This window comes from Macaca thibetana, chromosome 2, assembly GCF_024542745.1.
Source record: "Macaca thibetana thibetana isolate TM-01 chromosome 2, ASM2454274v1, whole genome shotgun sequence".
NCBI lineage: Eukaryota > Metazoa > Chordata > Mammalia > Primates > Cercopithecidae > Macaca > Macaca thibetana.
The window spans coordinates 98,820,535-98,844,128 of NC_065579.1; the positions used below are offsets into that span (position 1 = coordinate 98,820,535).

The 23,594-nt window shown below is 41.0% G+C and overlaps 1 protein-coding gene across 8 annotated transcripts in view; it reads left to right on the forward strand.

Annotated features, from left to right (window-relative positions):
- ZNF197 (zinc finger protein 197) overlaps window positions 1–23,594 on the forward strand; it is a 55,635-nt gene that overhangs the window by 15,127 nt on the left and 16,914 nt on the right. For 2 of the 8 annotated variants that reach the window (XM_050778392.1, XM_050778400.1), the window contains exons 2-4: window positions 11,252–17,153; window positions 21,095–21,574; window positions 23,093–23,252. In XM_050778392.1, the coding sequence (XP_050634349.1) occupies window positions 21,185–21,574; window positions 23,093–23,252 (550 nt within the window). In that variant the 5' untranslated portion in view covers window positions 11,252–17,153; window positions 21,095–21,184. Of the gene's footprint in view, window positions 1–11,251; window positions 17,154–21,094; window positions 22,978–23,092; window positions 23,253–23,594 lie in introns of those variants that run through there. The other 6 variants (XM_050778391.1, XM_050778399.1, XM_050778394.1 and 3 more) reach the window with 5 other exon arrangements.

Below are 23,594 nucleotides of genomic sequence, written 5' to 3' on the forward strand. Positions count from 1 at the left end.
TAAAGGACATAATCAGACTGAAAAGGCAACCTATGGAATGGGAGAAAATATTTGCAACTAAACATTTGATGAGTAGTTGATATCCAGAATATATAAATAACTGCTACAATTCAATAACAACTACTTTAAAAATGAGCAAAAGACTTAGACATTTCTCCAATGATATGCAGATGGCCAACAAGCATATGAAAAAATGCTCGATATCATTAATAATTAGAGAAGTAAAAATCAAAACCACAATGAGAGGTCATCTCACACCATTATGATAGCAATTATCAAAAACAAAACAACAACAACAAAAAAGAAAATAATAAGCATTGATGAGAATGTGCAGAATTGGTACCTTTGTGCACTGTTGGTGAGGATGTAAAATGGCACAGCTGCTACATAAAACAGTATAGCAGTTTCTCAAAAAATTAAAAACAGGTTGGGTATGGGGACTCATGCCTGTAATCCCAGCACTTTGGGAGGCTGAGGCAGTTGGATTGCTTGAGCCCAGGAGTTCGAGACCAGCCTGGGCAACATGGCAAGACCCTGTCTCTATAAAAAATACAAAAATTAACCGAGCATGGTAGCGCATACCTGTAGTCTCAGCTAGTCAGGAGGCTGAGGCAGATGGATTGATTGAGCCTGGGAGGTCGAGGCTGCAGTGAGCTGGGATCACACCACTACACTTCAGCCTGGGTGACAGAGTGGGACCCTGTCTCAATAAAAAATTAATTAATTCAATTAAATAAAAATTAAAATAGAATTACCATACAATCCAGCAACCCCACTTCTAGGTATATATTCATAAGAATTGAAAACAGGATCTCTAAGAGATATTTGCACATTCATGTTTATAGTAGCATTACTAATAATAGCAAGAGGTGGAAGAAATCCAAATGTCCATCAGTAGATGCATGGATAAACAAAATGCCATATACACATGCAATGGAATATTATTCAGCCTTAAAAAAGAAGGCAATTCGACCGGGCACAGTGGCTCACGCCTGTAATCCCAGCACTTTGGGAGGCCAAGGCGGGCGAAACACGAGGTCAAGAGATCAAGACCATCCTGGCTAACATGGTGAAACCCTGTCTCTACTAAAAACACAAAAATTAGCTGGGCATTGTGGCACACACCCAGCTACTAGGGAGGCTGAGGCAGAAGAATCGCTTGAACCTGGGAGGTGGAGGCTGCAGTGAGCCGAGATCGTGCCACTGCACTTGAGCTTGGTGACAGAGCAAGACTCTGTCTCAAAAAAAAAAAAAAAAAGGCAATTCTATCATATGCTGCAATGTGGATGAATCTTAAGACATTATGCTAAGTGAAATAAACCAGTCACACAGAAACAAAGACTATAATTCCACTTCTAAGACGTATCTAAAGTAGTGAAACTCATAGAAACAGAAAGTAGAATGTTGATTGCCAGGGGCTTGGGGAATGGGGAAACAGTGAGTTGTTTAATGGGTGTAGAGATTCAGTTTTGCAAGATGAAAAAGTTCTGGAGATTGTATAGCACTGTAAATATACTTAATACCACTTAACTGTAGACTTAAAAATAATTAACATGGTAAATTTTATGTTTTGCATTTTTTACCACAATTAAAATTTAAAGTCTTCTAAAAAAAAAAAAAAAAAAAAAAACAAAAAAAAAAAAAAACTATTCTTGAAAAGGAACCCCAAATTGATTAGATCAGTCTGTAGAGCAATTTTAGCCTCAGGATATTGTAGAAAACAACAGAACAATCATCTGGCAATTGGTGGTGCTTAATAGCTGGGTTTGATAAGAGAAAGAGACAATGTGAATCTTGATAAATCCACTCTCTTTGTTGGGTGACAATGTGTATGCCCAAGGCTGAGCCCTCTATGGAGCAATGTTAGAGGCTTCACATTTGGTAGTGTTGGTGATAGACTTCACTAAATTAATCTAGCCAGTCACTAAAGAAAGAAACAAGCAAATGAAAATACAAAGCCCAGGAAAGAGGGGAGCAGTACCTAGAGTTGCCATAATATGTTATCTAAAATATTCTATTTCCAATAAAAAATGGTGAGACATGCAAAGACACAGGAAACTCGGATCCTGTGCAGTTAAAGTAGTGAAGTTAGTATGCCTGTGACTGTTACCCTTAGAAAGGTCTACTCTCAAGGCTGGTTAGCATCTGGGAACCTGGATGTTGAGAGATTTTGCACCATTCCCTGATAAGAATGGATCACTATACCTAAATTGTTTGTGCAAACAATATGGTTTATGCTGAATGCCTACTTTTTTCTGGGAGTTTAGAATTTTAGTACATGCCAGGCAGAATGTGCATATGTGACCAGCCCACACTAAAAATTCTCAAATTGAATCTCTAGTCCATTTCCTAGTACACAACATTTAATACTTGTAGCAATTTGTTGCTGGAGGAATTAAGCATGTCCTTCGTAATTCCACTGGGAAAGGAATCTTCGAACTTACTCCTGGTACCCTCTAGAATTCACCCTATGAGCCTTTCTCTGTGCTGATTTTACTTTGAATTCTTTTGATGTAGTAAATCATGGGTATGTGTATGAATCTATGCTGAATCTTGTGAATCATTGAACCTAAAGGTGACCTGGGGTATCGTTAGCTAGAGTAAACAAAGAAATAGGAGAAGACTAAAATAAAAAATGAAAAAGGAGCCATTACAGTTTTACAGCTGTTACCACAGAAGCACAAAGGATCAATGGAGACTATTCTAAACAACTATATGCCAACAAATTAGAAACCCTTGAGGAAATGGATAAATTTCCAGATACATACAACCTACCAAGATTGAACCAGGAAGAAATAGAAAATATGAACAGACCAATCATGAGTAATTAGAGTGAATCAATAATAAAAAAAATCAACAACAACAACAACAAAAAGCCCAGGACTGGATAACTTTATTGCTGCATTCTACCAAATTTTGTGTTTTTTTTTAGAGTCGGTCCTGTTATGTTCCCCACGCTAGATTCAAACTCCTGGACACAAGCCATCCTCCTGCCTCAGCCTCCTGGGTAGCTGGGGCTACAGACATGTGTCTTTGGACCTAGAATACCAAACTTTAAAAAAATTTTTTTAGAGAAAGGATCATGCTCTGTTGCACAGGTTGGAGTGCCATGGTGTGATCACTATAATCTCAAACTCCGGGGCTAAAGTGATCCTCCTGCCAAGGAGGATCCCAAGTAGTCAGGATTACAGGCATGCACCACCATGCATGGCTGATTTTTTTTTTTTTTTTTTTTTTATTGTTGTAGGGACATGGTCTCTATATTATACTGGCTGGTCTCAAACTCCTGCCCTCAGACAATCCTCCCACCTCAGCCTCCCAAAGTGCTGGGATTACAGGCATGAGCCACCATGTCTGACCTCCAAACTTTAAAAAAACTAACGGCAACTGTTTTCAAACTATTCCAAAACACTGAAGATGAGAGAATTTTTCTAATTCTTTCTACAAGGCCAGCATTACCCAGATACCAGGGTAAAATTGGGAAAGGACAAAACAAAAAAAGAATACTACAGGCCAGTATCCCTGATGAACATAGGGGCAATAGTCTTCAACAAAATACTAGCAAATAAAATCTAACCAAAAGATAATAGACCATGATCAAAAAGATAATATACCATGATCAAGTGGGATTTAACCCAGGGATGCAAGGATGTTTCAACATATGCAAATCAATAAATGTGATACATCACATAAACAGAATGAAGAACAAAAACATATGATCATCTCAACAGATGCAGAAAAAGCATTTGATGAAATTCTATATCCCCTTATGATAAAAACCCTAAACAAACTAGGCATAGAAGGAACATACTTCAGCGCAATAAAGGCCAAATATAACAGACAAACTCATAGCTAACATCAAACTGAATAGGGAAAAGCTGAGAGCTCTTAAGAATTGGAACAAAACAAGGATGTTCACATTCACCTTTCTTATTCAACGTAGTACTGGAAGTCCTAGCCATAGTAATTGGGCAAGAGAAAGAAATAAAGGGCATTCAGATTGGAAAAGAGGAAGTCGAATTGTCCTTTCAGAAAACGTGTATTCAAAATTCTAAAGATTCCAGTAAAATATTCTTTGAACTGATCAACAAATTTAGTAATGGTGCAGGGTACAAAATCAACACAGAAAAAACTGTAGCATTTCCATACACCAATAATGAACTGGATGACAAAGAAATCAAGAAAGCAATCCTATTTACAATAGCCCTCCCCCTGCAAAAAAAAAAAAAAAAAAAAACAAAAACTAGAAATGAAGGAAGTGAAATAACTGTACAATGAAAACTATCAAACATTGATGAAATAAATTAAAGAGGACACAAACAAATAAAAAGACATCCCATGCTCATGATCAGAAGAATATGCCCATACTACCCAAAGCAACTTACAGGTTAAATGCAGTCCCCGTAAAAATATTGGTGACATTCTTCACAGAAAAAGAAAACAATCCTAAAATTTGTATGGCACTACAGAAGACACCAAATAGCCAAACCAGTACTTAGCAAGGAAAAACAGAGTTGGAGGTGTTACAGTACCTGAATTGAAAATATACTACAAAGCTATAGTAACCAAAACAGTATGATATATAGACAAATGGAACAGAATAAAGGACCCAGAAATATATCTATGTATTTACAGTCAACTGATTTTCAACAAAGGAACCAGGAACATACATTGGAGAAATGATGCCCTCTTCAATAAATGGTGCTGGAAAAACTGGATATACATATGTAGAAAAATGAAACTAGATCCCTATCTATCCCCATATACAAAAATATACTCAACATCAATTAAAGCCTTAAATGTAAGACCTGAAACTATAAAACTACTAGACGAAAACATAGGAGAAATGCTTTGGGACATTGGTCTAGGCAAAGATTTTATGGATAAGATTTCAAAAGCACAGGCAACAAAATAAAAAGAAATACAAATTGGACAGTATTGAACTAAAAAAAAACTACATAGCAAAATAAATAGTCAATGGAGTGGACAGACAATCTATAGAGTGGGAGAAAATATTTGCAAATTCCTAATCTGACAAGGGACTGATATCCAGAATATACCAGGAGCTCAAACAACTCAACAACAAAAACCCAAATCCAATAAAAGTGGGCAAAGGATCTAAATATTTCTTAAAAGAAGACCTGCAAATGGCCAATAAATACATGAAAAAATGGTCAACATCACTAACCATCAGGGAAATGCAAATTAATACCACAATGAGATATGATCTCACCCCAGTTAGAATGGCTATTATCAAAAAGACAAAAAATAAGAAATGCTGGAGAGCATTCGAAGGTAATTTTTGTTTGTTTGTTTGTTTTTGAGACAGAGTCTCACTCTGTCACCCAGGCTGGAGTGCAGTGGTGAGATCTCAGCACACTGCAAGCTCCACCTCCCAGGTTTAGTAGAGACGGGGTTTCACCATGTTAGACAGGAAGGTCTTGATCTCCTGACCTCGTGATCTGCCCACGTCGGCCTCCCAAAGTGCTGGGATTATAGGCGTGAGCCACCGTGCCCAGCTTTTTTTTTTTTTTTTTTTTTTTTTTTTTTTTTTTTGAGATGGAGTTTTGCTCTTGTCGCCCAGGCTGGAGCACAATGGCGCAATCTCGGCTCACTGCAACCTCCGCCTCCTGGGTTCAAGTGATTCTCCTGCCTCAGCCTCCTGAGTAGCTGGGATTACAGGCGCCTGCCAACAGGCCTAGCTAATTTTTTGTATTTTTCGTAGAGACAGGGTTTCACCATGTTGGCCAGGCTGGTCTCAAACTCCTGACCTCAGGTGATCCACCCACCTTGGTCTCCCAAAGTGCTGGGCTTACAGGCGTGAACCACTGCACCCAGCTCGAAAGGAATTTTTATATGCTTTTGGTGGAAATGTAAATTAGTACAGCCATTATGGAAAACAGTGTGAAGGTTTCTCAAAAAAATTAAAAATAGGGTTACTATATGATACAGTAATCCCTTTACTGAATATTTAGCCAAAGGAAGGAAATCTAAATATCAAAGGAATACTTTTTCCCCTATGCTTATTATAGAACTATAATATTCACAATTGCTAAGAGATAAAATCAACCCAGTGTCCATCAGTGGACAAATGGATAAAGAAAATGTGGCATACATGCACAATGAAATACTATGCAGTCATAAAAAGAATAAAATCCTATGATTTGTGGCAACATGGATGAGCCTGAAGGACATTATGTTGAGCAAAATAAGCACAGAAAGATAAATACTACATGTTCTCTCTTACATGTGGGAGGTAAAAATAATTCAGAGCTCATGCAAGTAGAAAACAGAATTGTGGATATTGGAGCCTATGGAAGGTAATGGAGGGGAGGGATGGGGAAACATTGGTTAATAGACACAACATTATTGTTAGATAGGAGGAAGGAGTTCTGGTGTTCTGCAGCACCATAGGGTGAACATAGTTAACTAGAAATTATTGTATATTTTTAAAAAGATAGAAGAGAGGATTTTGCATGTTCACAACACAAAGAAATGATAAATGTTTCAGGTAATGGATATGCTAATTACCCTGATTTGGTCATTACACATTGTATATACATATAAAAATACCACCCTGTGTCCTATAAATATGTACAATTATTATGTGCCAACTAAAAATGAAAAAATTTGTTCTCGCCCTTTCCACTGAAAAAACCTAGAAGCAAAATCTACCAGGAGCAGTGAGCACCCTTTACACCAAGATTGCAGTCCTGAAACACCATTTCCCTTTAAAGGGAACTAGAGCCCTTTGAAAAAGTGGTTGATTCTATGATTGGGGCAGAAAATGCACAATCCCAGCATTTTGGGAGGCCAAGGTGGGAGGATCACTTGAGCTCAGGAGTTTGAGACCAGCATGGGCAACATAGTGAGACCTCATCTCTACTAAAAATTTTAGACCGGGCACGGTGGCTCACGCCTGTAATCCCAGCACTTTGGGAAGCCGAGGCGGGCAGATCACGTGATCAGGAGATCGAAAGCATCCTGGCTAACATGGTGAAACCTGTCTCTATAAAAATACAAGAAATTAGCCAGGCATGATGGCGGGCGCCTGTAGTCCCAGCTACTCGGGAGGCTGAGGAAGGAGAATGGCATGAAACTGGGAGGCGGAGCTTGCAGTGAGCCAAGATTGCACCACTGCACTCCAGCCTGGGTGACAGAACGAGACTCTGTCTCAAAAAAAAATTTTTTTTTTAAATTTTTTTAAGTTAGCTGGGCATAGTGGTGCGTGCCTATAGTCCCAGCTACTTGAGAGGCTGAGGCAGCAGGATCACCTGAGCCCAGGAATTCAAGGCTTCAGTAAGCCGTGATCATGTCCCTGCACTCCAGGCTGGGGCAGAGTGAGGCCCTGTCTAAAAAACAAATAAAAATAAAAATAAAAGGAATGGGTTCATAATAATAAGATAAAGAGAACAAAAAAAGTAAAATGGTAGACATAAATACAACTATATCTTCTTCCAGATGAAATGTGGGCTAAAAAGAAAACCCTATATCAATAATAAAATTAAATGTGAGTAGATTAATTGATCCAATCAAAAAGCAAATATTGTCAGACTGGATTAAAAAACACGATCCAATTATATGCTGTTTACAGGAAACACACTTTAGTTTCAAAAATACAAAGAGATTAAAAGTAAAAGGATGGAAAAAGATGCATCTTGCAAATAGCAACCATAAGAAAGCTTGAGGGGCTGGGCACGGTGGCTCACACCTGTAATCCCAGCACTTTGGGAGGCCAAGGCAGGCGGATCACGAGGTCAGGAGATTGAGACCATCCTGTCTAACATGGTGAAACCCCGTCTCTAGTAAAAATACAAAAAAAATGAGCTGGGCGTGGTAGCGGGCGCCTGTAGTCCCAGCTACTCGGGAGGCTGAGGCAGGAGAATGGCATGAACCCAGGAGGTGGAGCTTGCAGTGAGCTGAGATCACGCCACTGCACTCCAGCCTAGGCAACAGAGAAAGACTTCGTCTCAAAAAAAAAAAAAAAAAAAAAAGGAAAAGAAAAAAGAAAGCTTGAGTGGTTATATTACAAGACAAACTGAACTTTAAAACCAAAAAAAGATACTATTTCAGATTAAAAAAGGGCATTTTTTAACAATACAGGGATCAATTCATCAGGAAGATATAACAATTTAAAATGTATATTCAGCTACTGTGATACCTCCAAAATACATTAAACAAACACTGAAAGAGATGAGCAGGGAAACAGACGATTCAAACAATAATAATTGGAGGCTTCAATACCCCACTTTCAGTAATAGTTAGAATACCAGAAAGAAGATCAACAAGGAAATAGAGGACTTGAACCCTATTAACCAACTAGGCCTAATATAGCCCTGGAACATGCCACTGAAGAATAGCAGAATATACCTTCCTCTCAAGCACACATGGAACATTTTCCAGGACAAATCATATATGAGGTTAAAAAAAAAAAAAAAAAAAACCAAAAAAACCTTAATACAGCAGAAGGATTTAAATAATACAACGTATGTTCTCTGACCTAATGTAACTTAACTGCATCCTCCCACTCCCTAGAATAGTTACAGCAATAAAAACTATTCTGTCTCCAACAAGGAAAAATGGAAAATATCTGAGGTACAGTTATTACTAGGCATGTAAACAAATAGGAAAATACAACCTGTATTGATAAGAAAAATCAATTATTTAAAACTGACCTAGAATTGATACAAAGAATCAACACACAAGGATATTAATGCAGTTATTATAACTATATATTATATAAGCAAAAATCAAGGGGAAAGATTGAACTTGTTTAGCAGACACAAAAGATACTGAAAAGATTAAAATTCAGCCAGGCCCAGTGGCCCACGCCTGTAATCCCAGCAGTTTGGGAGGCCAAGGCGGGTGGATCACGAGGTCAGGAGATCAAGACCATCCTGGCTAACATGGTGAAACACCATCTCTACTAAAAATACAAAAAATTAGCCGAGTGTGGTGGTGGGCACCTGTAGTCCCAGCTACCTGGGAGGCTGAGGCAGGAGAATGGCATGAACCCAGGAGTGAGCCGAGATCATGCCATTGCACTCCAGCCTGGGCAACAGAGCGAGACTCCATCTCAAAAAAAAAAAAAAATTCAATTTCTAGAGATAAAAATGTCTGACATAAAAATATCCATTGGATGGAAAATTCTAGCTGAATGTCTTATAATACTCATTCATTCATAGGGTTTCACTCCAGTATAGGTTTTCTGATGGCCATTGAGGTATGCACACTGATTGAAAGCTTTGCCATATTCATCACATTAGTAGGATTTCTGTCGCATCAGAACTCCTAATGTATAGCGAGACTGGAGGACATAGGAGGATTCCCCCAAATCCCTTATCTTCCTCACATTTATCTTTTGTAGGTTTGAAACAATTCTTGTGTGTTACTCAATAAATTCCTTCTAGTCAGCTCCTTTCTTCATTCAAGGGTAATTCTTCTAACTTCTTGAAAGTGTCTTCACAGGCATCTCTAGTTTCTGGTTTCCTTATGAATCAACACTTAGAACCCTCTTACTAGCTGGGGGCATGATAGTATTCATCTGTAGGCCCAGCTGCTTGGGAGGCTGAGGCAGGAGGATCGCTGGAGCCCAGGAGTTCAAGGCTGCACTGAGCTCTGATTGTGCCACTATGACAGTGAGACCTCATATCTCTTAAAAGGAAGAAAGAATCCTCTTGGTGTTCCATCAGATAACTCTGATCCTTTTATTTCCCACTTCATAGTCAAGTCTATTCTGTTCTCATCTGCTGTCAAAAGAAAACAGAAAACAGTTTTACTCATTTTTTTGTCTTGTGGAAACAGTATCATCAAGAGACCTTAAAAAAAAAAAAGTCAGATTATGGGTGTAGAATGACATGACATATTTAGAACAAGAGTGAAATGTTAGTAGCTCAACTTTTTCTTCATGGGCAGGAAAAAAAAAGAGGTGGGGAAGTTTATCGGAGGAGGGTAAAAGAAGATATCAGGGACAAACAGATATTGAGCCATCACAACCAAGTTAGAAGGCCAACTGGAGGGCAAGTGACCAGTTTACAAAGGATGGTGTGGTCTTACAGAGTTAAGATCTTTAGTAAAATGATGAACTGTAGGTTCATTTCCAACCATAACATTGTATGGTTCCATAGTTCTCTGAAAAGATGTTGCAGAGAGAGGGATAGCAAACATCTCAAGTCAAATACGGGAGAAGGCAGAGTAATTATAGTCATGATTACTAAACATGAATATGTTGGTTCCTTTTAATTATCCTGCAGAGTATGACCTGAGGCCAAAACTCTGCCCAAACAAAGACAATATTTAATGACTCTACCAATTGGAATCCCTTTCTAAGGAAATTGAATTGAAAGTAGGGCAAAAATGAGGAAATTAAGAACAGGAGCTGAAGCAGAAATTATGGACGAAGAGAAGCCACATCATTAGGAGCAGTGAGTATGAGGGGACAGAAATTGTAATAAGAAGGACTAATGAAGGGGACAGAAGATTCAGAGTGAAGAAGCTGGATAGTGGTGGGAAGTAGAGAAATAGAAAACAAATGCTGGGAGCAGCTGGGTTGCATTTACAGTGGAACACTGGCACAAAGATTCATTTACTTTTGCTGCTTTGGCTCCTGGACTACCCTGCATCAAGGCACAGTCTCTGGGAGGCCCAGTTTTCCACCATCTGGTCTAGCCTGTGGAGCTTGTATCTTTTCCCATAGTGGTGAGAACTTTGAACTCACAATTCCCCTCTGGCTAAGATCCTCCATTTTCCTCATTAGTATATGATTCAGGAAGACAAGATGTGCTAAATAGCTCATTGTCTGTGTATCTGTGTAAAGGCCTATCTACTTAGAAGGTTAAGGATTGGCTTCTGGAGCCTCCTCTGGAAAAAGATAATTAGTCTTCAACCAGACTAATACATGGGTGTTCACAAAATTGGGCATTGTCAAATCCCCCAACCTTGTTTGAATTTAAAAGGTTGATTATAAGTTTAGGTTTTTCCAACAGCAGAGCCTGAGACAAGGATGTAGGTGGAGTAGATTATTTTGAAGGTGATCTCAAGGAGCAAGAGGGAATGAGCAGGAAGGGTAAGACGGGGAAAGTCGAAAGCCAACAAAGAGTAAGTTATTGAGCTGGATCCACTGTGGGCAACTGAGGCTCATTTTCACTAGGGGCCCTCTAAGGGCCCATGTAGAACATAGCTCAGACTTTTCTTGTCAAAGGACAGGATGTTGGGGCATTTATGAACCAATTCTTATTTATCATTCTTTCAGATTTGCCTGAGGGGATGTTTTTCTCATCCACTTCTTCCAGTTTGTGCCTAAGACCTGGCTGAACAGGCTTCTGAACTTCTAGAGGAAGCCTTCAACAAAATAGCCTAAGATGTTATGGTGTATGCTTGAGACACGACTCTGTCAGGATGGCTACATCCATTCTCCTACAGCTGCACGAAAGTCAGAGGTGGGCATAGGTGACTGTGGTAGAGAATACACATCTGTTTTAGGTAATAAGCAGACACTTCTTTTACTATGCTTTTAATATCAAAGAATTTTAGTGTTTTAAAATATGCCCTTTACCTATGTAGTAACTACTTCCGTTGTTTCCCAATACCCAAAAGTAAAGTATCTACAGAATATCTTGGACTGGGAAGGGCCTCAATTACATTTGTTCTACTACCCAGACACCCAGACACCTCTAAGGCTAGGAGATACTAGACTAACTTTAGAATTACCACTTTTGGGCCTCTCTAGAGTAGAATGTATTCGAAAGTCATGACCTTCTACATAAAAGTTCAGGTGGGTATAAGCCAAGATAGCAGGCCTCCCTGCCTCCCACCCCCAACGATTATCAAAGCCTTGGATGGATTCCCAGTGGACACAGCGTATTAATGCTTGTTCGCATTCAAATTAGCATGAGTTGTCCAAGGCCCGACCACAGCTAAAGTATTCAGGAGGCTGAAGACACTCTTCATGGTGGCTGTCCTGACTTTTCTCCCCCTTTTCCCTACCTGTGTCTTGCCTCAGTCTCCTGAATGACTTTCTTGCTTCTGGGTGTACAAAAGCCAAAATACAGTGGTGGAAACAGCACTTGCCTTGGATTTCAAAGCCTCACTGGTTATTAGGAAGGTATTTTAACAAGTTACTTAAACTTACTCACCCTTAGTTTCAGTATCATCAAAACTGTGACAATATTATCTGTCTCAAAGGGTTCATGTAAGGAGCAAATGAAATTAACCATGTGAAAGAGGCTGACACATAGCAAGTAATTTTTATATGCTTTTTTTCCCCCTAATATTCTGGCTTTGCCTCACTGTTTTGGTTTGAACTCTAGCTTAATTCAACTGAAATGTTCTGTGATTGCCAATTATATACTGCTGAAAATTGTGTGTGTGTGTGTGCAGGTATGTGTGTGTGTGTGTTGGGGGTGGGATGCAGAAAGTGCAGCTGGGTAGATTTTGGCACTAGTAAAGACCTCTATCAGGGGTCAATGATCTTTTGATTCATTGTAGCATCACCAGCCTAGTAATAGAGGGCTGGCTTAGAAACCAATTTGGAACAACCTGAGATTTTCATTTTCATCTAGCCCTTGAGAAAGGCTACAGAAAGACCAAAGCAGATCCCCCAGTATCCCACTTCCTTTCCTTTCCTACTAGGGCCATAACCACCCCTTTAGCCTTTCAGATTCTAAGGCTCCCGTCAAAGCCACAGGCACCCCAAGCTCAGGTCCTCTGATTTTATGCTCCCTCTACTCCTACCAACGACTATGTGCCTTTTCCAGCCTCTCCAGATCGGCGTCCGATGAGGGTAAAAGGATAGGCAATGGGATTTCTACCTCCCTCCAAATTGCAAATATGGCTGTTCTGTCTTCCCTCAAGCTTTCCAGTCTGGACTGGATTTACCCGTCTCTGCTCCCAGCATGGTTGGCCTTTCACAGGTGGCCTGTCCCCATCTCCAACTTTCCCTTTGCTGTGACTCCCTCATTTCTACAAGGTCCCTCTCTGAGGATGTAAAGATAAGGGGGTGAGGTTGTCCAAGATAGACATTGAGATCTGAAATGGATCCTTTTGAGTGACACTGGCCTAATCTAACCACTGTGGATGCCCTTCAGTGCCTAGAAAATCTTTAAATAACTAATGCCCTGAACTGTATTTGGAAGAATCCATATGTGATCGTTCATTTTACATGTTAACTTGAATGGGCCATAGTGTGCCCAGATATTTGGTTAAACATTATTCTGAGTGTCTGTGGAGGTATTTCTGGATGAGCTTAACATCTGAATCTGTAGACTGATTGCCTTTTTTAACATGAGTGAGCCTCATCCAAACCATTGGAGATGTGAGTCGAAGGAAGACTGAGAAAGGGAGAATTTCCTCTTTCTGACTGTCTTCTGGCTGGGACATTGGTCTTCTCCCACTTTTGGTAATATGGTTTAGATCTCTGTCCCTGCCCAAATCTCATGTCAAATTGTAATTCCCAATGTTGGAGGTGGGGCCTGATGGGAGGTGATTGGATCATAGGGATGGATTTGCCCCTTGGCTCTGTGTTGAGATAGTGAGTGAGACCTGGTTGTTTAGAAGTGTGTAGCACCTCCCTCCTCCCCCAGCCTTGGGCCTTCTGCTGCCACATAAGACATCTGCTCCCACATTGCCTTCTCCCATGAGCTCCCTGAGGCCTCCCCAGAAGCAGATGCTACCATGATTCCTATACAGCCTGCAGAACTGTGAGCCAATTAAACCTCTTTTCTTTATAAAGTGCCCAATCTCAGGCATTTCTTTATAGCAGTGCGAGGACAGACTTAACACATTTGGATTCAGACTAGGACTCAGACTGTAAGTTACACCAGCAGCTTTTCTGCTTCTCAGGCCTATAGTTCTTGGACTACAACTATACCTTCAGCTCTCCTGGGTCTTCAGATCGCATGTCTTGAGATTTCTTAGCCATATATATTATATACATATAATCCTTGGTCATAGGTCAATCACATTCCAATCTGCATTAAAAACAACTCTGGCAAAGTGGGGTTTTATAGAAAGATGAGAAATACAAACTTTCCATTCGGACTGGGATTTCCATTTTAGTAGATCAATAATCTAAGATCTTAACCCATCTTGAAATGTCAGTCCTCTGCTTCCAGCCTCTTCTCATATGCCTATCTCAAACCCATTTATTTCTTGTTTGCTTGGTTTTTTTCCTCTGTACATTTGGGAATTCTAATTACCAGGAATGTGTGTGTATCTAAAACAAAGGCTATGTGTTGTATTATACCACTATCTCAGAGCTCTGGCCCACTTTAAACAGGTTTTGTATAGTTCCACCTTGGTCAAAGATAGGGTGTTCCTTTCTATCACCATCATTCCACAAGGTTACCAAGTCTTTCATCTTGGGGGAGAGGTTAGGGTGCTTCAAGTTCTCTGTCAGATGGGCAGAATCTCAGGGCACAAACTGAGTGACAAAACTGAGGCTCTGGGCTGGCCGCTGGCAATTGGTAGTCCTTACTAGCTGACAACTCTTTGGTGACATGCTTCCAGGCCATTGCTTAGTAGGAGTGCGAATGATTACAGGCTCACTGGTCAGTGGTCCATAGTCTAGTTGGTCATTTTGGCTCCTCCCATTCCTTTCTTCTTTCTCAGCAAGGCAAGAATGTTTTTCACCTTACTAAAGACTTCTAATGGCCTAACTCACTATAGTCTTTGTCCCTTTTTTTTCCAGTCCCATAGTGTGTAACTCTTGTCTACCTAGGTAGGGCAGGGGAGGAGAAGGGAGCCTTGGTTTACAAGTAAAATTATAATTTAGTATGGGGCAATCACATTGATCAATATTTCAAAATCTACTCATTCATGCTTTGAAACCCATAAAGTACTATTTCCTTCTCTTTCTACTTGATTGGTGGCTGCTTCTCAGTCTCCTTTGTTGGGTCCTCCTTACCCTTTTTGATGTCATCCCTCCAGGATGGCTAGATAGTAGAAAAGAAAGTTGGCTGGCACAGTGGCTCACACCTGTAATCCTAGCACTTTGGAAGGCCGAGGCAGATGGATTGCCTGAGCTCAGGAGTTTGAGACCAGCCTGGATAACACAGTGAAACCCCATCTCTACTAAAATACAAAAAATTGCTGGGCATGGTGGCATGTACCTGTAATCCCAGCTACTCAGGAGGCTGAGACGAGAATCACTTGAACCCGGGAGGTGGAGGTTGTAGTGAGCTGAGACTGGGCCACTGCACTCCAGCCTGGGCGACAGAGTGAGACTCCATCCAAAAAAAAAAAAAAAAAAAAGAGAGAAAGAAAATAAAGTTTTATTCACATCAGTTTACAAACTCGGAGAGATAGTCTCTGGCTTGAACTGAAAGTGGTGCTCTCTCTAAAGAACAAAGAGATGGTTAGAGATTTTACAAAAAAGAGGAATGTTACATATTGCTCTTTGAGAAAGTCCATTGGCACTAATAAGGGTGTGGGAAGCTGGCAAGCTCCAACTGGTGAGCAACTGCAGTGGGCAAAATTAGTCCTAGAGTTGCAGCAAGTTATCTCAGAAGCTATAGATAAAACTGGTTTGGGCTTATAATAAACAATTTCGGCAGTCAAGCTTACAGAGAATAACATTCCTGGAGCAATGTTTTGTACCCTGAGTGCTTCCCCCAGCTAATTTCTTGACTTTGTTTTATTAGATACAACAAGAGTGACCCAATTCTTATGATAAGCTTTCACATTTCTTAGCATTTACCACCACCTGACACATTTTTATATTTGTTTTCTGTTTACCCCACTAGAAATGTAAACTCCATGAGAACAGAGACTTTACCACTTTATTTATGTCCTTAGTGCCCAGAACAGTATTTGGCACATGGCAAGTACTCAGTAGCTGAATGAATGAATGAATGAATCAATCAATCAGTCAATCAAGGCTGAAGTTTAAGTATGTTGTTTAATGAATGCCAGGAGAGAACATAAAGAAATAAACAGAATAAGCCTGGCATGGTGGCTCACACCTGTAATTCCAGCACTTTGGAAGGCTGAAGTGGGTGGATCACCAGAGTTCAGGAGTTGGAGACCAGCCTGGCCAACATGGTGAAACCCCGTCTCTACTAAAAATACAAAAAATTAATCAGGCATGGTGGCACGTGCCTGTAATCCCAGCTGCTCAGGAGGCTGAGGCAGGAGAATCGCTTGAACCTGGGAGGTGGAAGTTGCAGTGAGCCAAGACTGCGCCACTGCACTCCAGCCTGGGAAACAAAAGCAAAACTCCATCTCAAAAAAAAAAGAGACATAAACAGAATAACAAGAACCTTGCTCATTCAATAAACATTCATCTACGACCTATGTGGCTTCAGCTTTGTACTAGGTGCTAAATACATGGGATCCATGCAGACATGGCCTTTGCCCTGTTGGAGACTTGTTCCAACCATAGTCCCATATAGGGGTGTCAATTCCAGAAGTCCAAACCTAAGAGACTGAAGACCAAAGTGAGGATCAGAGTTCCAGTTTCCTTTATACATACCTCACTTTACCCAGGGTGATGGACAGCTAGAATAACCTCCTCTTTCAGGGGAGAGATGTCCCTACCATTTGCACATTACCTTGCACCTTCAACTTGATTACTATTTAATATCATAGCTCCAATATGTCATCATGTGCGCAAGAGATACACCACAGTAAGCGAATTCACAAGAGGGTGATTTATAAGCCATGTTATTATTTATTATGAGAAATAATGTTATGAGAACTGCATAGGTTCAAGAAGAGACCAGAAAAGTCACCTACCAGATCATTCAGACATGAAGGTTACTCCCTATCAACCTCAATTGAAATGCAAATCAAAACAGAAATGTCCAACTCTCTTAGGAGGCAACAAGCATCCTGAGACCCTGGGTCCTGTCTTTCATCTCTGCACCCTTCCGCTCTGAAACAGCGGCCAGTTCTTGTTTGATGTAAGGAATAGTAGTACCCAAGGGCTCAGGAGTTCCGCCTCTCTTCTCCAGCTCTAGGAAAAGAAACGAACCATAGAGATGTGGCTTCCTAGAGATCCGGGATGAGGGGCGCGGTGCAACCGGAAGTCGCAGTATCCTCGGCTCGGCCATTATTCTGTGCCTCGGCTGCCGCAAGGGCTAGTTCCTGTGTCATCTCCTAGCGGCCTGGCGCCGAGGCGGCGGTACCCAAGGCTGGAGCCGCAGCGGGAGTCCCCGGTGAGCGGGGTGGGCTCGAGGGCGGGTGGGCGTGCAGGGAAGGCGACCCGGGACGCGGGCCTGAGCTTGCTGGGACTGCACAGCCCTCGGTAGCCCCTCCCGGGCCCGGACCCCCGGCACGGTCCGTCCCCAGCTCCGTGTTGGGGGTCGACGTCGTGGCCTCGGCTGGGCACGCAGCCGGCCCGGAGGAGGTACTGAGGACAGCAGCTCCGAGTCTGTGTGTGTCTGTGGACGAGTGCTCCTGTCTAACGGACTCCACTGGCGCTTTGAGAAGAGCTGCCTCAGCAGCCTGCGCCCCCAGCTCAGGCCTTTCTGCTCTTCCTCAGTTTTCTCTGAGGCTAATGCACAGAAACATTCTGAGGCTTCCCTATACCCATGGCGCCCAGACTCCTGAGGACGGATTTTTGTTTGTTTGTTTTAAGGGATGGAACAATTTTAGTTTTTTTAGTCTTTTAGTTTTGTAATATAATGGTATTTAAAAATCAAACTTGAAACCACCCATACTACCATTACTTCAGGCAATACATTTTCACCCAAAGTACTAAGACCGTAAACTCAGAATAAATGCTGGCCTTACGCGCGCGCGCACATATCCACACACACACACACACACACACACGCACGCACACTCATTGCCAACCTGTCAGCGACGATTGTTACTGGTTTTCTCTTTTTGCAGCTTGCCAGATTAAAGCTTTGTCGTGGACTGGTGTTTGGAAACCGTTGTTTTAGAACAGTTGTTGTTTGGGTCTCATAAGTCTCTTCGTAGATGGAATTGTTTTGGACTTCTGGAATTAGAATCCCTGAATTCAGAATTTGCTCCCATATCTCAACTAGCTAAGTGGCTTTGAGTGGATTCGCTCCTCTGATCCTTTTGTTCTTTTCAACTTCTGCCTTGAAAACCTTTTGTGAGACGCAAATAAAATGTATGTTTAAGAATTTGTTATTTTTATGTTATTTGAAAATTATTCGAAATTCTTTTTAAAAATTCCTTTCCATTACCCCCAGATCAGTTACCAAGGACTGCCAAGTTTTTCTCAATTATCTTATCCCTACTGGGGGATGAGTAAGTTCCTACTTCGTTTAGAACTTAAGTCATGTGTTTATTACAAAAACCTAACAGATCTTTCTTGATATCCAGTCCTCTCACCCCCACCATTCCTCACTAATAGAATCCTGACACAACTAGACTCTCCTCATGCTCGGAGTGGAATAGGTCTTTCTAATTTTGGTACAATACCCAGAAGTCGTAAAAGATTGACTGCATGGCAAAAAACACTTTAAGCAAAGTCACATGGCACATATAGTCACAAAGACACTTGACAAACTGAGAAAAATTTGCAGCTGCCATTGTAAACAGAGGACTAATTTTCCTGTGATAAAAGTGTGTACAAATTAACAAGACCCAATACCTCAATAGAAACATGAGCAAAATATATGAATAGTTACTTCAAAAAATATACAAGTGACTCAATATATTAATTCATTCAAAATGGAAGTTAAAAATTTGGCAAAGAGCACACAACTTTCAGAACCGTATTGGTGAAAGTGAGGAAAGGCAGGCCCATACAACTGTTTTTGATGGAGGTATAAATTATAAATTGGTACAATCCTAATGAGGTCAAATTGGTAGTGTCAGAATTATACATGCATATACATTTTGACTCAGCAATTCTGTTTCAAGGAATCTTTCTTATATATGCCTACACACATCCAAACTGATGTATGCTCAGGATTATTCATGATAATATTATTGGTAATAAGAAATGATTGAAAACTACCCAAACAAACCATCAGTGCTGGCATGAATAAATTATGATACATCTATGCATCCATAAAAATGTGGAGAAGGACTGTGTATTGACAGGAAATATCTCTAAGACATGGTATTATTGAGAAGAGGAAAATGTAGCATGTCATTCATGGTGTCCTACCATTTGTGAAAATAAGGGAACTAGATAACGATATATGTACACACACATATGCAGAAATAACTGGAAAGATAAGAAGCTAACGGAGAAGGAAACTTTACACAGTATTCATTTTATAATTTTAAATTTTGAACCAAGCGAATATATTACTCTTTTTAAAAGTAAGGAAAAATGTAAAGTAAAACCTTTTTAATGCTTAAATGTAAGTAAAACTGCTGCACTTACAGGACAGGATCATCTCCTCAGAATACTGCCTCTCAAGAGCAGTAGTTAGAATTTAACTTCTGTTTACCTCTCTGCTCTACTCCTACACTCTTGCCTCTGAAGTTCACTTTCCTTCTCTGGTCTTCCTTCACAGAGTTATGTGTCCTCCCTTGCTTTTGAAAATAGAGTTTCTTTCTTCCTGGAATGGTTTTCCTCATAGTCCAATGATCCTTTTATTTTTCCTTAAAAGCCCAGTCCAAAATTACCTTTCATGGCTGGGTGCAGTGGCTCACGCCTGTAATCCCAGCACTTTGGGAGGCTGAGGCGGGCAGATCACGAGGTTAAGAAATTGAGACCATCCTGGCCAACACTGCGAAACCCCATCTCTACCAAAAATACAAAAATTACCTGGGCATGGTGGTGCGAGCCTGTAGTCCCAGCTACCTGGGAGGCTGAGACAGGAAAATTGCTTGAACCCATGAAGCAGAGGTTGCTTTGAGCCGGGATCACGCCACTGTACTCCAGCCTGGGTGAGACAGTGAGACTCCATCTCAAAAAAAAAAAAAAAAAAAAAAAAAAAAAAAAAATTACCTTTCGTGAATCCTTTCTGTAGTTTTATGTTCTCCTATTACTTGTACTTAAACATTATATTGAAATTATGTTTATATTTCTGACTCCCCTATTTGTTATAAGCAAGCTGTCTTTAAGGGTCAATGTGTTCAAATAAAGAGGATGCTTTCATATGCTTTCTGATGGTGATGTAACTATTATAACCTTAAAAGCTTAAAAATGTTTGTACCCTTTAGCCCAACAATTTTCTCCTAAGAGTTTATCCTGAAGATATAAGCAGAGATGTAACTAAAAATTTGTTAGCAAGGATAGCCATTGTGACCTTATTAATAATAGGGAAAGTTAGAATTAATCTATGATAATTAAATTGTGATAAGGACATAGTTCAGAATAATAGCAGTGATTGTTTTCTGGTTTTGTGTGTTTTCTGGTTTTATAAATTTTTGGTTTTATAATTAGAAAAATGTGTTATTTCTAAAGAACAGATGATTTCTAGAGAGCAAGTCTAAGTTCTGTATAATAAAACCTTATTCATATTTATCCATCTATGGGACTAGATGTGAAAGGAAAAGAAAAAATGGGAAATTTATCCAAATATTTTGATTAACAGAATGAACAATTTTCAGAGAATTAAAGGCATATAAAGCAAAACTACACAGAACTTAATTCATCCTTTCTTTGTTAATTGAGGAGGTGGTTAGGATTTTATCTCATATGTATCATGATTAATGATTACTTGTTAACTCTGCGGAACACAGGAAAGAGTGCTAGTTACGGAAGGGTAATAAGTAACATTTAAACCCATATACCAGGCACTGTTCAAAAACTTGAAATGTATTATACATCAAATTCTCATCACAACCCCATGAGGTAGGGACTGTTACCATCCCTATTTTACAGGTTAAGAAACTAAGGTTCAGAAGTGAGGTACTTGTTCCAGGTTGCACAGGAGTAGTCAGGTGCTCATTGTTAGAGTGGTAAAGAGTCTATTGTAATTAGATGAAGGGATCCTATGAATAAAGACCAAAGGAAGTTCATATGTTTGGTTTCAGCAGTCGTGCAGGTAACATGAGTGTTTGTGTCCCAGAGCCTTAGGCAGGGGGTTTCTGTCAGAGGAAGCACTCTCTAGAACCTGGAACCTTATACTGACAAAGGTTCTCTCTATTACGGGGAGCTGACTGGGGCCTGTAAAGCTCAGTTGTTTCTCTGGGCTAACTTTAACAATGATTTCTTGAGATCTTGTAGATGATACTCTCCAAGCTCTAAGGAAGAAGTCAAGCATTAAAGAGACCTGGACTGGAGAGGAGCCTTTTTCAAAAAACAACAATGACAAGAGAAAATTGGGCCCACAATGCTCTGAGACAAGAGGGCCTTGTGAAGGGGAAGGATGATACCTGGAAATGGGGAACCAGCTTCCAAGGAAGCAGCTCCTCTGTTTGGGAGACCTCCCACCTACACTTTAGACAATTACGTTACCATGAGACATCTGGACCCCAGGAGGCCCTGAGCCGGCTCAGGGAACTCTGTCGCCGGTGGCTGAGACCAGAAGCACGCACCAAGGCACAGATCCTGGAGCTGCTGGTGCTGGAGCAGTTTCTGAGCATCCTGCCTGGGGAGATTCGGACCTGGGTACAGCTCCATCACCCTGGAAGTGGCGAGGAGGCTGTGGCCCTGGTAGAGGAGCTGCAGAAAGACCTTGATGGACCAGCAATACAAGTGAGAAAGGCAGAGAGGGGCGATGGGTGTTGGGATGAAAGGAAGGAAAGAATTGAGGCTGGGCTAGAGGGTGATCCTGTGATTTTCATTAAAAATTAATAGCACACTAGCAACCCTAACGATAATTAAAGCAGGCCCATGAGTATTCAGACCGTAGAATATGTCTGTAGAGAAACAGGTTTATGTTGAGGTCTTTGGGTCCAACTCAGAAGCAGCATAAAAACATTGACTCTGTTTTGTCCCCTGGGTAATGCTTGCTAATGCTGAGTTTGGATCAAGAACCTGAAGAAGAAATGTTGAAAAGTTTTTCCCTAAACAGAAGCCTATGTATTGTTTCTATAATTCTGTTTGGAATGGTAATGAACACCTAGAGTATAAAAGGCAATAGCAGGCCAGGCACAGTGGCTCATGTCTGTAATCCCAGCACTTTGGGAGGCTGAAGTGGGAGGATCACTTGAGGCCAGGAGTTCAAGACCAGCCTAGACAACATGGGAAGACCCCATCTCTACAAAAAAATTAAAAATTAGCCAGGTGTATTGGCGAGTGCCTGAACTCCCAGCTACTTAGAAGGCTGAGGTGGGAGGATCACTTGAACCCAGGAGGTTGAGGCAGCAGTGAGCTATGATTATACCATTGCCCTCCAGCCTGGGTGATAGAGTGAGATCATGTCTTTAAATACATACATACATACATAAAATGGCAGTAGTATAACAAGAATGAAGCTTTCCAAATCTTGGTAAGATCTCTTGTGTGCCCTACTAGGGATCTGCAAGCCAAGGGACTGCGCTAAGATATTTGCTTCTGATAAGATTTATATCCTTGACCATTAGATTGGAATCTTAATGTAGCATCTCATGTGTGTGAGATTTCTTTCTGTACATCTGTAGCTCACTAAAAACATTTCTGTATAAGACATCTGAATCATAACCCAAACTTGGGTGTGGCACTAAGGATGGGCCTGTTTGTTTTAATCATAATGTGGAAAATTTTAGAGCTATATATTTCATTGCAAATTACTAATACATCCTCATTTGAGAGAGAAGGAAACTGAGGCAGACGTCTAGCTGGCCTCAAAACCCAAGTGCCTTGGTGCCAATTTTAGTGTTAGTTGTATTTGAGCACAAAGGGTTAGGTAAAGGGGTCAATAAGCAGATGGTAAATAAGTAGAAGAGATGTGACTGAAGTCCAATCTAAAACTAAGTCTGAAGCTAAAATCCATGCTCTTAATTACTGCTTATTACTTCCCATTCCCTCCTTAACCCACACCCAGGTCTGGCTTCTGTTCCCACCGTTCTGTACAGTCTCCTCTGGGAGAGGTCACCAGTGCCATGAGTGGGGCTCGAGGGCAGCTCCATTGTTCTCAATGCAAAGCTTTACTGCTGTTTTGATGCTCCATACTTGAGGTGGGTCTCTCTGATCTCACAGTTCTAGATTGTGGGCAGAAAGAGGTCCACAGTGCTTAGGTGAGTCCATTTTCTTAAGGAACAAGAAGAACCAGCTTATTTTACTTGTTTCCAGGTTCCAGTCCTTGTCCAGGATCAGGACACTCTCCAGAAGGCGGTGAGTGCCCCAGGAACAACACTTCCTCCTGTACTTCCTGGCAGCCACATAGCAGCTGAAATTTGCCCGCATCCTCCTACTGACCTAGTGGCATTCAACCTCCAGGATCCTCAGCATGGTATTTACTCAGTGCTCTGGGCTTTGGGCTGTTCCAGGACCCTTTCTGTGGCTCATCCCCCTACTTCTGGGAAGTTGCTTCCTCTGCTACCCTGTCTAGGAATCTCTTACAGTGCCAATTTCTTTCTGCTGTTCCTGCTGTTCTCTTTTTCTTTCTTGGGCCCCTCTGATCTTGTATCCACTCTTTTTGTTTCTTTGTTTGTTTTTTTGAGACGGAGTTTCGCTCTGTCGCCCAGGCTGGAGTGCAATGGTGCGATCTCAATCTCGATCTCGGCTCACTGCAACCTCTGCCTCCCGGGTTCAAGCCATTCTCCTGCCTCAGCCTCCCGAGTAGCTGGGACTA